This window comes from Bos indicus x Bos taurus, chromosome 5 (assembly GCF_003369695.1).
Source record: "Bos indicus x Bos taurus breed Angus x Brahman F1 hybrid chromosome 5, Bos_hybrid_MaternalHap_v2.0, whole genome shotgun sequence".
Taxonomy (NCBI): Eukaryota; Metazoa; Chordata; class Mammalia; order Artiodactyla; family Bovidae; genus Bos; species Bos indicus x Bos taurus.
The window spans coordinates 92982745-92996723 of NC_040080.1; the positions used below are offsets into that span (position 1 = coordinate 92982745).

General features: G+C 50.2%; 1 protein-coding gene across 1 annotated transcript; it reads right to left on the reverse strand.

The window, feature by feature from the left end:
* Positions 1-442: 442 nt before the first annotated feature.
* On the reverse strand, positions 443-13591 carry LOC113893180 (keratin, type II cytoskeletal 73). The gene is made up of 9 exons (XM_027542958.1): positions 10437-13591; positions 8972-9186; positions 8090-8150; positions 7346-7441; positions 6443-6607; positions 3729-3854; positions 3126-3346; positions 2120-2154; positions 443-1314 (listed from the first exon to the last, which is right to left on the reverse strand). Exons 1-9 carry the CDS (start codon positions 10881-10883, stop codon positions 1058-1060), a joined length of 1623 nt encoding a protein of 540 aa, XP_027398759.1. The 5' UTR covers positions 10884-13591; the 3' UTR covers positions 443-1057.
* Positions 13592-13979: the final 388 nt, after the last annotated feature.

The following is a 13979-nucleotide window of genomic DNA, read 5'->3' on the forward strand; positions in this document are numbered from 1 at the left end:
TATATCTCTATTTCTGCTTTGCAAATAGGGTTATCTGTACCATTTTTCTGGATTCCATATATATGTGTTAATATACGATATCTGTTTTTCTGTTTGGCCAGTTTTAAATTTTGCCACAAGACAAATCTTGGCTCCCTGTCTGTCCCAACAATCTAGACGTTCTCAAAGATTTTCCATTCACCCGTGAATTGACCTGAGAAAAGCGTGACTTCAAAGGTTCATCTGCTGGAGATGGGGGACAGAGATGAATCCTCAGTATTACAAAATCCAATGAAGGTGACCGTGGGGTCCTGCCATCCATGCAAGGATGTCTTTCACTCAGCTCAAAGGTTACTTTGGGGTTCTTTGAAAGACACCGGGCCTCGGGTTCCAGGACATTGACCTCTATTTACAGAAGAGATTTTTCCTAAGAGGTAGATTCCCTTAGGAGAGAGAAACAGCATGAGTTGTATAAATTTATTGGTAAGATGAGGAAGCAGGGAAGAAAGGCCTGAACGAGGACAAGAACGCACATGCTGAGAGCACAAATCACTTCACCGACGGGCCAGTCAGCAGGGCTTCTCCTGGCTGTAGTCTGCAGGGACCATGCAAGGTAAATACAGCTAATGCCCAAGGGTTTCCCCAGAGCTGATGCTGATCTAAGAAGAGACAGTCCTTGCAGGTCTGTCAGGGGACCTGTAATTGTCTGTACCCAAGGAGCACATGGCCAAATAACTACCTAAACCAGGGCACAGAAGGGGAAGCAGGAGGACTGGGATTGCCCTTGAGACAAAAGCTTCATCTGTGAGGGGCTTACAGCCAGGAAAGGGTCAAGTCTTTATCCCTGGCAATTCTGCAGGAAGGGGAGGCTGCATTAAGAAGCCTCTAAGTATGGAGGCAGAAGGATGGGCTAGCATCCTGACTCCTCATTAAGAAAGACTAAGGCAGAGAATTGCGAGAGATGACAGTGGTGAAGAAAAGCAAGGAGGAGGTGATGACAAATGTGATGGAGGAATATCCCTGAAAAAGGGAGTCCAGGAGAAACCAAAGCAAGCTGTCTGGACAGCTGTCTTTCACTTTATCTTGGGGTCTTCTTGGTGGGTGAGCTCAGAGCTGGGGTCTTTCCCAGCAGGTCCTTGATTTCACTTGTACTCCCCAACCTGGTTTTGGCCTCCCCGCGGGGGCTGCAGTTCCCACTGCCAGTGACACAGCCCCCCAGCAGGAAGCCATAGCCCCCGCCAACAGAGCTGGGCCGATAGCCATAGGTCCCGCTGCCGCTGTACCCAAAGCCGGCTCCTGTGCCTGCAGTCCCGGCCATGGAGCTGCTGATGACGGCTGTGGAAGACAGAGGGAGGACTAATAAGTGTGTGTCCCAGGACAGGACTGACCCAAAGTCCTCTCCAGCCTCCCAGCTCTAACTAGATTAAATGTGTCCCTCCTAAGTAATACTCCACATCAACTGGGGACTTGGCTTTAGTGACATATGCTCAATTCCTGAGCAGCTTGAGCACCAGGAGAATCAGCCCAGATCCCACAGGACCCCCAAGCCCAATGCCTTCTCATTCTTCGAACAAACAGGAGTAGCAGGGGCTTCCCCCCAAAGAGCAGATGACGCCTAAGCATCATGTAAGCCAGCAAATCTTGCGTTTAACTTAAGAAGACATTCTTAATTTTTTCCAAAGAATTTCCTGAGTGCTTGATACAGGTGAGTTTTTTCTGGCTTCTCTCAGGAGACCAGGCTGAATCCTTTGGGGCAGCATCTCAACTGCTTGTGCACGATGTTTCTGTGCACACCTGGGTCTCACTCCGGGTGAGGAGGTGCCCTTCTTCCTACTCACAGCTTCTGGCATGCAGCAAAGCCAGGATGGGGGGTGGCAGAAGAGCGTGGGGCTGAGAGTCTTATGAGTGAGGTTTCTGGGGAAGGGGCCAGAAATGGGGAAGTGTGAAACGTCAGGATGTGATGGGAAGCTGACCCCATCAAGGAAGAGGTGGCAGGTCTCAGCACAGGAGGTGATTAGGACAATGTTGCTCTAGCAGGCAGAACCCAGGCTGTTCCATGGGGGTCCTGGTGGTAGGGGACCACTTCCTTTGTGTTCATTAATAGGCTAAAAATACTCTTTCAGGGGTGTGAAATACTCACATATGCTCACAGAATTGGTGTATTCTCCAGACATCCTGCAAGGGGACAAAAGGCACAGGTGAATCTCCATCACATGGAATCTGAGTTACCCTCAGCCCAGCCTGCAACCAGCAGCCAGGTAGTGCGTTCTCCACAAGTCCTCCAGCTGGCCAGGTGGCATGAACTGCCCTGGGTGACTCTAAGCACCTCTCTCTGGTCTCTCCCCTTAGGAGATGTGTGAACTTGCAACCCTGGAGCCCCTGTGGTAACACCACCTCCCAGGGGCCCTCCTGCTGCGCTTCCCATCAGCCCACTTCTTCATCCCTGTGGGGCTACTGTCTGAATAAATACAAGTGTAGAAATACTGGCATCAGGAGTTGCCACTAAGGAACTAACTTTATGACTTTAGGACCAATAAGTTCTCTTCTCTGGGTCTCATTCATAAAATAATGCTAGGTTAGAATGGGGATTTTCAAGTGTCAACACTTCATGTACTACCCTTTCAACTGTTGCTATGATCACATATAACTCATACTGTTATATGTTTAGTATTTTTCATTGACTGTCTTCTATGACAAAAAATGTATTTCTCTTAAAAGGAAGTTTTATATCAACAGGGTACGTAGAAAAAGGGCATCACTGGACCAAAAAAAGACAAAAACAGTAGCAGTGAAAATAAATAAAACAAAAAAATTTTGGCTAGATATTGTCTGCTCAGAGACTTTGAACCTAGGATCTACCATCTCTTTACTAATAGAGATATTTACAAGTGTCAGGTCAGTGTCATATATACAAGAGCACCACGCTGAAGCTTTCTCCTTGTTGTAGTCTGAAGATTGGAAAGAAAACCGTAAAGGAAATCACCTCTTATTATCTGACAGGATGCTGTTTAAGGCTATGTTTGTAAGTGACCTAAAAAGTATCTCCAACCCCTCCAACAGCCTGCCACTCATACCTGGGAAATTAAGTCAGAGGATTCCAAAAGTCCTTCCAGCCCTAACATTCTAAGAGCCCTCCCATCACCTACCTGCACTCCTCGCCCTCCAGCAGCTTGTGGTAGGTGGCGATCTCGATGTCCAGAGCCAGCTTGGTGCTCATCAGCTCCTGGTACTCACACATCATTCTGGCCAGCTCCTCCTTGGCCTGGAGCAGGGCGGCCTCCAGCTCATCCAGCTTGGCCTGAGCATCCTTCAGGGCACAGTGGCCCCGCTGCTCAGCGTCAGTGATGGCCGTCTCCAGGTTGGAGCACTGAGGACCAGGAGGTGGCATTGCCCCTGTGTTCTAAGGTACCCTTCCCTTCACTGCCCCCCTCCAAGTGCTTGCTGTGGTTGGACCATGCTCTATCCTGCCCACTTCCTAGAGCAAAGCCACATCCATGGAGTTAGTGTCCTGTCAACCTGGAACTGAGAGGCTTGTTATTCTCAGCCCCTTGGCTTTCTGAAAAGGCCTTTCCAATTATTCCAGGATTCAGGTGAGAGCTAAGTGTGGAAGGATGAGAACAGAGGCTCCATCTGAGGAAAGGAGTTCTGAGATGGAAGACCCTGAGAAGAAGGGACATGGGGGAAGCATGTGTGACTGACAGTTTACCCCTCCCTTGGGAGTGAGCCAGGAAACCCCAAAGCCCCTTCACCTGCTTCTTCACACTCTCAGTCTCTGAGCGCAGCCTTTGGATGAGCCGGGTCAGCTCTGCGATCTCATTCTTGGTGTGTTTGAGGTCATCCCCATGCCGACCGGCCGCCAGCTGCAGCTCCTGGAACTAGGGTGAGAGGGGCCAACACAGGAACCTAAGCTCAGCCTAGCGGGCCGTGCCTTTGCCTGGGGAGTGTGGTAGAAATGGGTAGGGGTCCCCAGCTTCACCAGGCCTATCAACAGCCTCCCGCTCAGACTTCTGTTCTTTGACTTGATTTATCTGCCTTCAGCAGAGATGATCTCACTGAAGGTTTTGGCCATAAGGACAGTCGAAAGTCTCACATCCTCTACACTGCAGCTTTGCAACACACAACTTTGATTATGATACTCTTCTGCTGATAGCGCCTCAAAGTAAAGGTAAGATTCAAACAACTCCTAGCCTGGCATCAAGGTACCTTGAGATCTGACTCTATTAGGCTCTTCAGGCTCAGTTCTTACTGCCCTCATCTATCACCTACCTGATTCCGCACCTCTGCCAAACAGTTTCAGGTTCCATAAGGAGCCCATGTGCTCTTAAATCTCTGAGTCTGTGCACGAGCCCCTCCCTCCTGCTAAAAAAACCCTTCCCCATTCATCCTCTCTTTTCCCCGAATCAGGTCCAGCTCAGCCAGGGCAGACTCACTTTCTCCAGGAGGCCTTCACTGGTCCCTGCTTGGGTGCCCATCTGTGCCCATAGTCCCTGGCATGCCAGTCTGTAGATCTTACCACTCTGTACTATGACCACACATTTCAATGTCTTTCCCATCAGACTCAGAATGACTGGGTGGCAGGGACCTTTAGTTTTATTTCTGAATTCCCAGTATCTAGCACAGAGTCTGGCTAGAATAGGGGTCTGGTGAATGAATGAATGAATAAGTGAACCAAAGAGGGAGCTGATGAGCCACCAACCTATTTTTTCTGGGACTTCCTCCCCTTCATAGCTCAACTGAGTTCCAGGCTACTGGCAGTCTTGCTGGACATGGAGGCACATTTTGTGCGTATGGGAGTGCGGGGGTAGATTTGGTTATATCCTATCACCATGGGTCATCTTTGGAGTCATCTATTAGTTTGGGATTATTCCTGCATTTGATGTCATCCATTGAATAATCAACAGAGAGTACTCCATTTTTACCCCAGAATATGGTAATCTCCATCACTTACCAGCTAAATGACCTTGACAAGTGACATAAGGGGAACACAAAGAACAGGTGACATTCAGAACTCCAGTGACTCTGCACTGCCTGTCTGTCTCCGAGGGGTTGGGCTTGCCAGTTGTCTAATATCTGGCTCCAGCATGGTCCTAGAGTCAGGGTTCTTCTTAAAGATGCCAAGTTCCCTGGAAGGTACGGGGCGCTTCTCACTGCGCTCCTGTGTTTTATCTTTGGTGCCAGGTCAGGTGGCCTTCTGCATCTCTGCACAGTAGCCCTCCTCACCAGGGCACTAAGTCCCTGATTCTGACACCAAGTCATCTCCTCCTGAGACAGGAGATTAAACTCCTGCCATTCAGCTCCCAAGGGATCCCAAGCCCTTCTCATAAATCCTCCTCAACCAGAGTCACCTCCTGACTTTCTGTCTAAGTGCTATGGAACATCAGACATGTAGATTCAGACCCAGCTCCATCACTTATCAGCTAAATGACCTTGGAAAGTTATTTAAACTCCTTGAACCCCACTTCTTCACCTTCAAGAGGGGAGTAATAATAAGCATTCACAGTACTGTTTCTGGGATGACACTGATGCCATTCTGCTCAGTGAGTGCTTGCCCTGAGCTGGAGAAATCCTGGTGTGGGTAACTCAAGAAAAAAATGAACCCACATTATGTTTATGCCTAATTCTTCTAGAAGGAATCTGGGATTAAGCACTGGTCACTGACAATCCAGAATGATTGGGCCACATAGCCATCCCTGATCCTGGCTGGAAGCTGGAATGTAGAAAGATTTGGGGACTGGGGACTTGAGTTCGCACCTTTATCAAGAAGCCTTGGCCTGAGTTGTCTTCTAGGCCATGAAAGCCCCCCTTCCTCACACCCTTGCAGGTCAAATCTTTCTGCCCCTGAGGTAGCAAGGGGGCAGGGGGAGGGGCAAGATAAGGTCTCAAGAGTGTGGGTTTCCCTTGAGAAGGAACCTGATAAACCTCAAGGACAATTAGGAAGTCACCACTTTGATCTGAGAAACTAAATTATCTGAAGACTCATTTCCCCACCCACAACCCATGAGAGGAGTCAAGATCTAAGGGGCTCAAACCTCCCCCTTTCTCCTCGGAGTTGGGCTTGAATGAAAAGATAGGAGTGACCTGATCTCAGATGAGACTCCATAATTTATTGTCATTAACAAGGGAGTTGAGATTCTAACTACTCAGGTTTTCCTTCTTCCCAGAATTAGTTCAAAACTCTCTGCCTCTAAGGACATGGCTCCCTACTTGCCCCACCCAGACCTAGTTCCCTAACCTCTGTCTCCCCAAGGTTCGTGTTTCTGTGACACACTCATTTGCACTCAGCTGTGTGTTTTCTCTGATGGCTTCATGGTTCCTAAGGACAGAGCTGCCATCTCTTCCTTCTCTGGGGCTTCCCCAGCACCCTGGACAATGCTGTGCTCCTAGCGAGCATGTAGGCCATGGTGGGTCATGGGATGGACCAGAGGCCCCAGAACACATGACCTTGGAGAGTTGTGCAGCTCACCTTGGTCTGGTACAGTGCCTCGGCCTCCGCCTTGCTCTTGAGAGCAATGTCCTCGTACTGGGCCCTGACCTCAGCAATGATGCTGTTCAGGTCCAGGTTCCGGTTGTTGTCCATGGACAGGATGACAGATGTGTCACTGATGTGGGACTGCATCTGAGCAATCTCCTGCAGGGGCAACAAGGAAGCTTGAAATGCCTTTTGTGAGCAGAAGAATGTGCCAAGGTGATGGGCCTGCCCCAGCAGGGAGCTCCCCAGACCCTCCCAAATAGACTCAAGTTGTGGTCCCCAAAACCTCCAAGAATGGAGTTCACTGGTCCAGAGGTTCCAACACCACACCTAAAACTGCCGCATGGTTTTGAAGTAGCCCAAGAAGAAACCAGCCCCCATGACTGTCACCTGAGATCGGTCAGGAGTGCAGAAGGTGGAGGCGAGACAGCCTGGCCACCACACAAGGGACAGTAAGGACATTTGAGAGCCCATGAATGGGCCAACAGGCTGAGGCTTGAAACCAGATGGTCACAGAGGCGGTAGAAAGGGTGTGAGACTTTCACCTCCATCCCTGGGGAGTCGTGCTTAGACCCGAGGAAATTCCCAAGCCGCAAAGAGAAGACAAGCAGAAGTGAGAATATGCTTGGCTGAGGGTCAGTGGGACCCCTTAGGGCCCCATGGCTTCCTGAAGGATGTGAGAGGGGACAGCTGGTGGCCAGGCTGGAGTGGATGGCACACATCATTGGATGTACCCAGATTGGTGTCACTTGCTTTGCTCTACAAAACTCCCAGCATCCCAACACTGAAGATTCCCTGGGCTCTTAAAGTTCCTGATGAGTTAGTAACCACTCATTCACACATCTGTCCTTCCAGACGACGGAGCCAGGATGGGTACAGGAACTGGGGGAGACTTACCCCCTCGTACAGGCACGTAAAGAACTTGATTTCTCTCTCCAGGGCATCCACCTTGGCCTGCAGCTCCACCTTGCTCATGTACGCTGCATCCACGTCCTAGGGGAATCCAGAGAGCCCCTGACATCGCCCTTCTTCAAGCCCAGACAGGGGTCTCCAAGGCGCTGGCCCCCCACACCCAGTTCAGTGACTAGCTGCCCCAGAAAATGGAATCAAGACACAGGGGTCAAGAAGTGACCCCCACCCGAACTCACTGCAAGACCCTGAGCAGGTTCCTTATGCCTCCGGAACTCCTCTTGCCCCATCCAAGAATGGAATCTTTTTATTGCCTACTTTGTCTCAAAGAGAGTATGGGAGAGAGCCCTACCTCCCTATGGTCAGTCACATGGTGGTCAGAGCTGAAGGTGGCCAGAGACAGAGTTGGAAGGTGAACCTGCAGCCCTTCTCAAAGCATATGCTGTTTCCCCAAGCCACCATGGGCGTGGCCTGGGAGTGACTGTCCACGTCTGCACTCCTGCCCATTTACACAAGACATAGGCCTGAACAAAGTGAAGTGCACTGGGTAAACATCAAGGTGTCCCCAAGCCGCAAATCCCTCCACCTTCTCCTGTGCCCTTCAGCTCCGGGCCCTTCTGCAGTGGGGAGAGACTCCAGTCTTTCCTCTGATTCACCTCCCTCACCCCCTACACTCCTCACCTCCTACACTCCTCACCCTGCTGGACCGAGGGACATGCATCCTGTCCTCACCTTCTTAAGCACCACAAATTCATTCTCAGCAGTTGTGCGCTTGTTTATTTCCTCCTCATACCTGCAGGAGAAGCATCACAATGAGAAGGGTGTGTGTGGGTGTGGGTGTGGGTGGGTGTGTTCTCATCATGAAAGAAGAGATGCGATGCCCATGTTATGTACCTTTTAATAGATATTATTTTACATTTTTGCAAATCTGCCCAACTCATTAGGACTATGTGGCCAGTGTCGTGGGCAGGGTTTGAAGCAACCTCCTCCTGGACCTGGGGACTGGATGGCTTGGGTCTAGATTTCCTCTGAAGCCTGGAGAGTGAAAAGGTTCTTCCTCCTCCCTCTCTGTCCAAATCACAGGAACACACCACTGCCCCTCTCTCAGTCATGATTCTTGTGTCACCCCAGCTGCCTGACACCCCTATCAATAACTTCACCCCATTGCCAAGTGTGAGTCCCAAGGCAGTCAGACTGTCCCCTGGGACAGGAGGAAAGAACATGGCCTAAATGTCCAGGATCTGAGGGAAGTGAAAGGAAGCCCGATGGAAAGTCCAGCTCCCTGCCCAGCTGGTAGGTTCTTGGGAACTTGGGGGCAACTTGAGCAAGCTTAGGACCTGAGAGGCTATGGTATGTACACCTGGGCTCTTGTGAATGGGGAGCAAGAGAGCCACCAACTAGGACAGCCTCCCCACTGCCCGAAATGCTGGCTGTCCCCTCTCTAACCCACCTGGCCACCCAGAGAAGGCCCTGATCCTATCTGGGCAGAGGATCTCAGGATGGGTCACTCTCACCTGAGCTCAGTGCCCCTGAGGCCAGAGGCATACATCTCAGTGCCTGTGGGGAGAGCCCGGGCCCAGGAGGCGGTCAGCCTGGGCGCAGGGTTCCACTCACCTCTTCTTGTAGTCCTCCACCACATCACGCATGCTCCTCAGCTCTGAGTCCAGCCTCACCCGGTCCCCCGACAGCATCTCCAGCTGCTTCCGCAGGTTGCTGATGTAGCCCTCGAGGATGGGCTCCAGGTTGTTCTTACAGTTGTCCAGATCCTGCTGCTGCAGCAGCTCCCACTTGGTCCCCAGCACCTGGTTCTGCTGCTCCAGGAACCTCACCTGGAATCCAGCCAACCAATAGTCAATGGCAAGAAGTCAGGGAATTTTCTTTCCTGGACAGTAGCTGTGTTCCCTTATGTTACGTAGCCTCATCCCTCAGAAAATGACTCTCTTACCCCTTCCCACCCAGGTCCTTTGTCTGACTGCAGTTCTCTTTTGGGGATCAGCCACTGACATCAGGAGAGGCCTCATTATCCTTGCTTGCCCCTCATCAAGATCTATCTCCTATGCACCTGTCCTTACCTGCCCAGACCAGTGTCGATGGTTAGCCTGATCCACCTTTCTTGGGTGAGTCCTTAGGCATGTAACCTGGCCATACAGGCCTTCACGCTCTTAGGAACCCCTTCTCTGGGTTTCTGGTGGCCTGGCCTGTGCTCTGCCTACTCTGTCTCCTCCATCACCGCCTCTCCCAGCCCAGCCAGAGGCCGGTATCCAATTGATCTGGGGTCTCGAGCCCTCCCATGTTTTCTTCATTTCTGGCTGCCTATGACCTCAGAGGATTTCCCCAGGGGGAGAACCAGCCTTTTCAATTTGCAATCTACGAACATTCCACCATTCCCTCACACAAAACCCTCCAGTGGTTCCACATCACCTACATGGTCAAGCCCAAATTCCCTTCTTGTGCTTTTCCAATGTGCCAGTGCCTCTCCCACCATTCATCCAGCACACACAAACCCCAGTTCTCCCTACTCTTCAGACAAGTCCCATCAGGCCACATGTGACTCTTCCCTCTCCTTAGGTCGCCTTTCTCCACCTCTGTCTGGCAAACTCCTACTCATGCATCACTGCCCTCCCTCACCGTCACCCGTGGTGAGCTTCCCCTGCTCCCCTAAGCTTGGGAAATGTTTATTTCCCCAAACCCTCCTACCCCTTTGCTCTTCAGTGGTCCTCAAACGTAAGAGTGTCTTGACATCACCAGGGGGCTTGTTAAAACACAGATTTCTGGGCCCCACTCCCAGAATTTGTAGTTCAGTAGGTATGAGGTGGAGCCTGAGAATGTGCATTTCCAACAAGTGCCAAGGTGATGCTGACCGATAGCGGCTCATGGACCCCTTTTGAGAACTGCTGTTCTCGCGTACCACTGATCCCCATCTGCCTTGCTTTATAGTTTAGGGTGTATTATAGGTTATGAGTCTGTCTTTCAACCAGAGTCTGAGCTGGTCTGGGTCCCATGAGAGGAGGAACTGGGCCTTAGAATTTCTAGATATCCTAAGCTGCCACAGACCTTGTCTTTCTCCAGGAATTCCCACCTTGTCGATGAAGGAGGCGAACTTGTTGTTCAGAGCCTTGATCTGCTCCCGCTCCTGGGCACACACTTTCTGGATCTCGGGGTCCAGCTCCACATTGAGGGGAGCCAAGAGGCTCTTGTTGACGATGACCTGGTGGATGCCCCCAGGTGGGCACAAGGATGGGCACATGGGCCCCAGGGCCACACTACCAAACATGCTGCCGGCAAAGCCGCTGGCTCGGCCTCGGCTAAACCCATAGCCCCCTGCCCGCCCACTGCCGCTGGCCATGTTGAAAGAGACGCTCCGGGCACACCCCAGGCTGTACAGGCTCCGGCTTCCAAAGCCCCCGCTGAGCCCTTTGCTCCCTGCCCTGTAGGAGGGTGAGCTGCTCCCAGAGAGGACAACTGAGCATCCGCTGAAGGCCCCCTTGGCAGCAGCTCCCGACTTGTAGGTGAATTGGCGGCTCATGCTGGGGAGGCCAGCGAGCTGGAAAGAGATGCCAACCCTTAGGTGAGATGTAGCTTACCAGCCTACGGTCTCAGATGCCTCCTTTATAGGGCTCAGGAGGGAGCCACTGCCCTAATTTGTGGGCTTAGTTTGCCCAGAGCAAATCATTTTTTCCCAGCAAAATCAGAGACACTGGGCAAATAACTTAAACCTCCCAGAGTGCTAGGCTTGCAAGCCTTGCTCCTGTAATTTGAGTCTTATCTAATTAACATGGGATAATTAGGCTGACTGAATTATCCCTAGAAAGATCTTGGGAAGTTTGTCACAACCTCAAAATTGCCCTTCCCCAGGGCATGGGACTGAGGGGACCAGACTGCGGGGGCGCAGAGGGGAGACCTTTAACTGACAGCAGCATCTGTGAGAGATTTCACGACTGTACCAGAATCAGATGGGCTGCACCCAGGACCCTGGCTAAGCTGCTTTTATGTGGTTAGAAAGAGGCTCCGCGGCCTGGCTTCCCAGGGTTCCCGGAGGCAGTCTCATGGCTGGCCTGGGCCATGGAAGATGAGCCCACCAGGAATCCAGGCCCAGTCCTCTGGTTGCAGGGCCCTCTGTGCCCTCCCAGGCTAGTCTCCTGCTCCTCTGTGCCAACCAGGCTGCCCTGCACACCTTTCGCTACACACACTGACTTTGTTCTGGACTATCCCATCACTGCCACCCTTAACCTTGAAGTCTGGTGGTATTGTCACCATTCACAGTGGCTCACACTGGTGCAGCGCTTTCCAGCATTAAAATAGCTCCTCATATACAGAAGCTCATTTAATTCACTAGACCTGGAGAGGAGCTGTGAGGGTCCACCTTCCACAAATGGAAAAACAGGAACTCATACGTTTGCTGTTATAGTTGAGGATCACATTTCATGAGCCTTTCTTTGTATGAGTCCCAGAGGAAACAAACACCAGGCCCTGGTCTTGAGAACTCTTTTGGCTGATCTTCTGACCCCACGTTCGAAGCTCTGCAGGCCTTATTTGTTTGTCCAGCCAGCCAGCCGTTCATGTGTTTGTTCATCCATCTGTCTGTTCATTTAACACACTTCTGTTGAGAGTTGACTCTATCCCAGGTCTTAAACTAGGTTCTGGGGTCATAAATTAATAAGACAGAAACCTGGTTCACAATTCTAAGGGAGAGAGTAGACATTTGAATTGTATTAGATCCTTGATATTACCAAATTATATGACCCAAGAGTTTCACAATTCCCAATTCCAAATACATTCACAGTACATACTTTCCTCCGTAAAAATGCAATTGTTTCACTAGGCAAGTGCTCAAATGAACAGTTTGCCAATCCCTCTTTTCCATTTCTGTGCAGAGATTTTGGCCTTACTCTGCATTATAATATAACAGTATGATGCTTCTACAACTATTGTACCAAGCAATTGCCAAATTCAACCTCCTCTTCTTTTTTATACAAAAAAAGCTATTTTCTATTTAAGAATAATCATTTTCTTGGACAGTCTCAATTTCACTATCAGCCATAGTCCTTAGCAATCTTTTCAGTCTTCTTTCCCTAGACACTAAGGTTTTTTCCTCTGCACTTCACAGCCGTGAAACAAGGCTGTGCTGTGATGAGGACATAGAGTGTCCTAGCCAGGAGCACTCCCTAATTGATTCCTTTCCATATGTCAGTGATTCAGACCCGTATGTCTCAGCAAAACTGTTCAATACAGACTGCTGTCGTGGGCCTTGAGCTCATTCCCTAAGGGCTGAAAGCAAGTATTCGCACTCAGAAGGCAGTGCAGTGTGTGAGTGCCCTCCCCCTACATGGCCTTGACTTCCCCTCTCCCCCACTGGCCTTCTCTCCTTGGGAACCTGCCACAGAGATACCCTGGAAAACCTTCTCTGATCACATCCCAGTCTAGCCACTCCTCTCTGGCCAGCTTCCCCAAACTGTACCGATTATCTATGCTAACTCCCTGTCTCTACCTGTGTTCCAGGTGTGTGCCAATACTCCCAAACAGCCAGAAAGTTTCCTGAGGACAAGATCCAAATCCCATCTTCCCTCTACTCCTCTTTAGTTACCTCGCAGAACTGGGGTGGAGGAAGGGTTCCCAGGAAGCCATGGAGGAGACAAAGAGATGCTTCAGTGACCCTTGAAAGCATTTCTCCTAAGGACAGGATCCTCAGTACCTACCTTTAAATCTCTCCTAAGTGGCTTTTCAAATAGTGGGTCCCTTGCATTTCATATCCTGGCCCTGCCCTCACCTGGGGAATCAATGTCCACTGAACCCTTATCTAATTTTCATGCAGTTACTAAGTCAGTCCCATTTCCCACAGAGGGGCAGTGCTACCACGAGCCTTTGCTCAAGCCTCTGGGGCATGTATCTCTGAGGAATCAGCCCAAAGAAAGCAGAAAGCCAATCCCCATCACCCTCATGAGCATTAAAATCATGTTGTAAAAGAATATTTAAGTATTTCTTACCCAGAAAGATGGAGCAGACAGACTTTCTTCTGACACTGCTCTAGCAGGAGAAATGGTGTGAACTCACTCCACTTACCACAACTAGAAACCTGGACATGACAGATATAATAAATATAGGAAGATCTTAAAGGTGGAGAGAAGAAAGTACAGCAACTAGGGGCTTCAGGAGCTAAGGACAATGGGATTAATGTATCAGTTCAGTCACTCAGTCATGTCTAACTCTTTGCGACCCCATGAATCGCAGCACGCCAGGCCTCCCTGTCCATCACCAACTCCCGGAGTTCACTCAGACTCACCTCCATCGAGTCGGTGATGCCATCCAGCCATCTCATCCTCTGTCATCCCCTTTTCCTCCTGCCCCCAATCCCTCCCAGCATCAGAGTCTTTTCCAATGAGTAAACACTACTATATATAAAATAGATAACCTACAAGGACCTATTCCTATTGTGTAGCACAGGGAACTATACCCAATATTTTGTAATAACCTATAGGATCAAAGAATCTGAAGAGAATGTATATGTGCATGTATAACTGCATCTGTGTGCTGTACACCTGAAACTAACACAACATGCAAATCAGCTATACTTCAGTTTAAAAAAGAAAACAAACTCAGAGAACTAAAAGAAGAAATTCAAGTC

Excerpts from the sequence above, each read along its gene's own strand:
- LOC113893180 (XM_027542958.1), bottom strand. The coding sequence starts at position 10,883 with ATGAGCCGCCAATTCACCTACAAGTCGGGAGCTGCTGCCAAGGGGGCC. Across the intron at positions 9,187-10,436 it reads TCGCCTCCTTCATCGACAAG|GTGAGGTTCCTGGAGCAGCA; the intron begins GTGGGAATTCCT and ends GCTGGATTCCAG. Across the intron at positions 1,315-2,119 it reads CACCAATTCTGTGAGCATAT|CCGTCATCAGCAGCTCCATG; the intron begins GTGAGTATTTCA and ends TGTCTTCCACAG.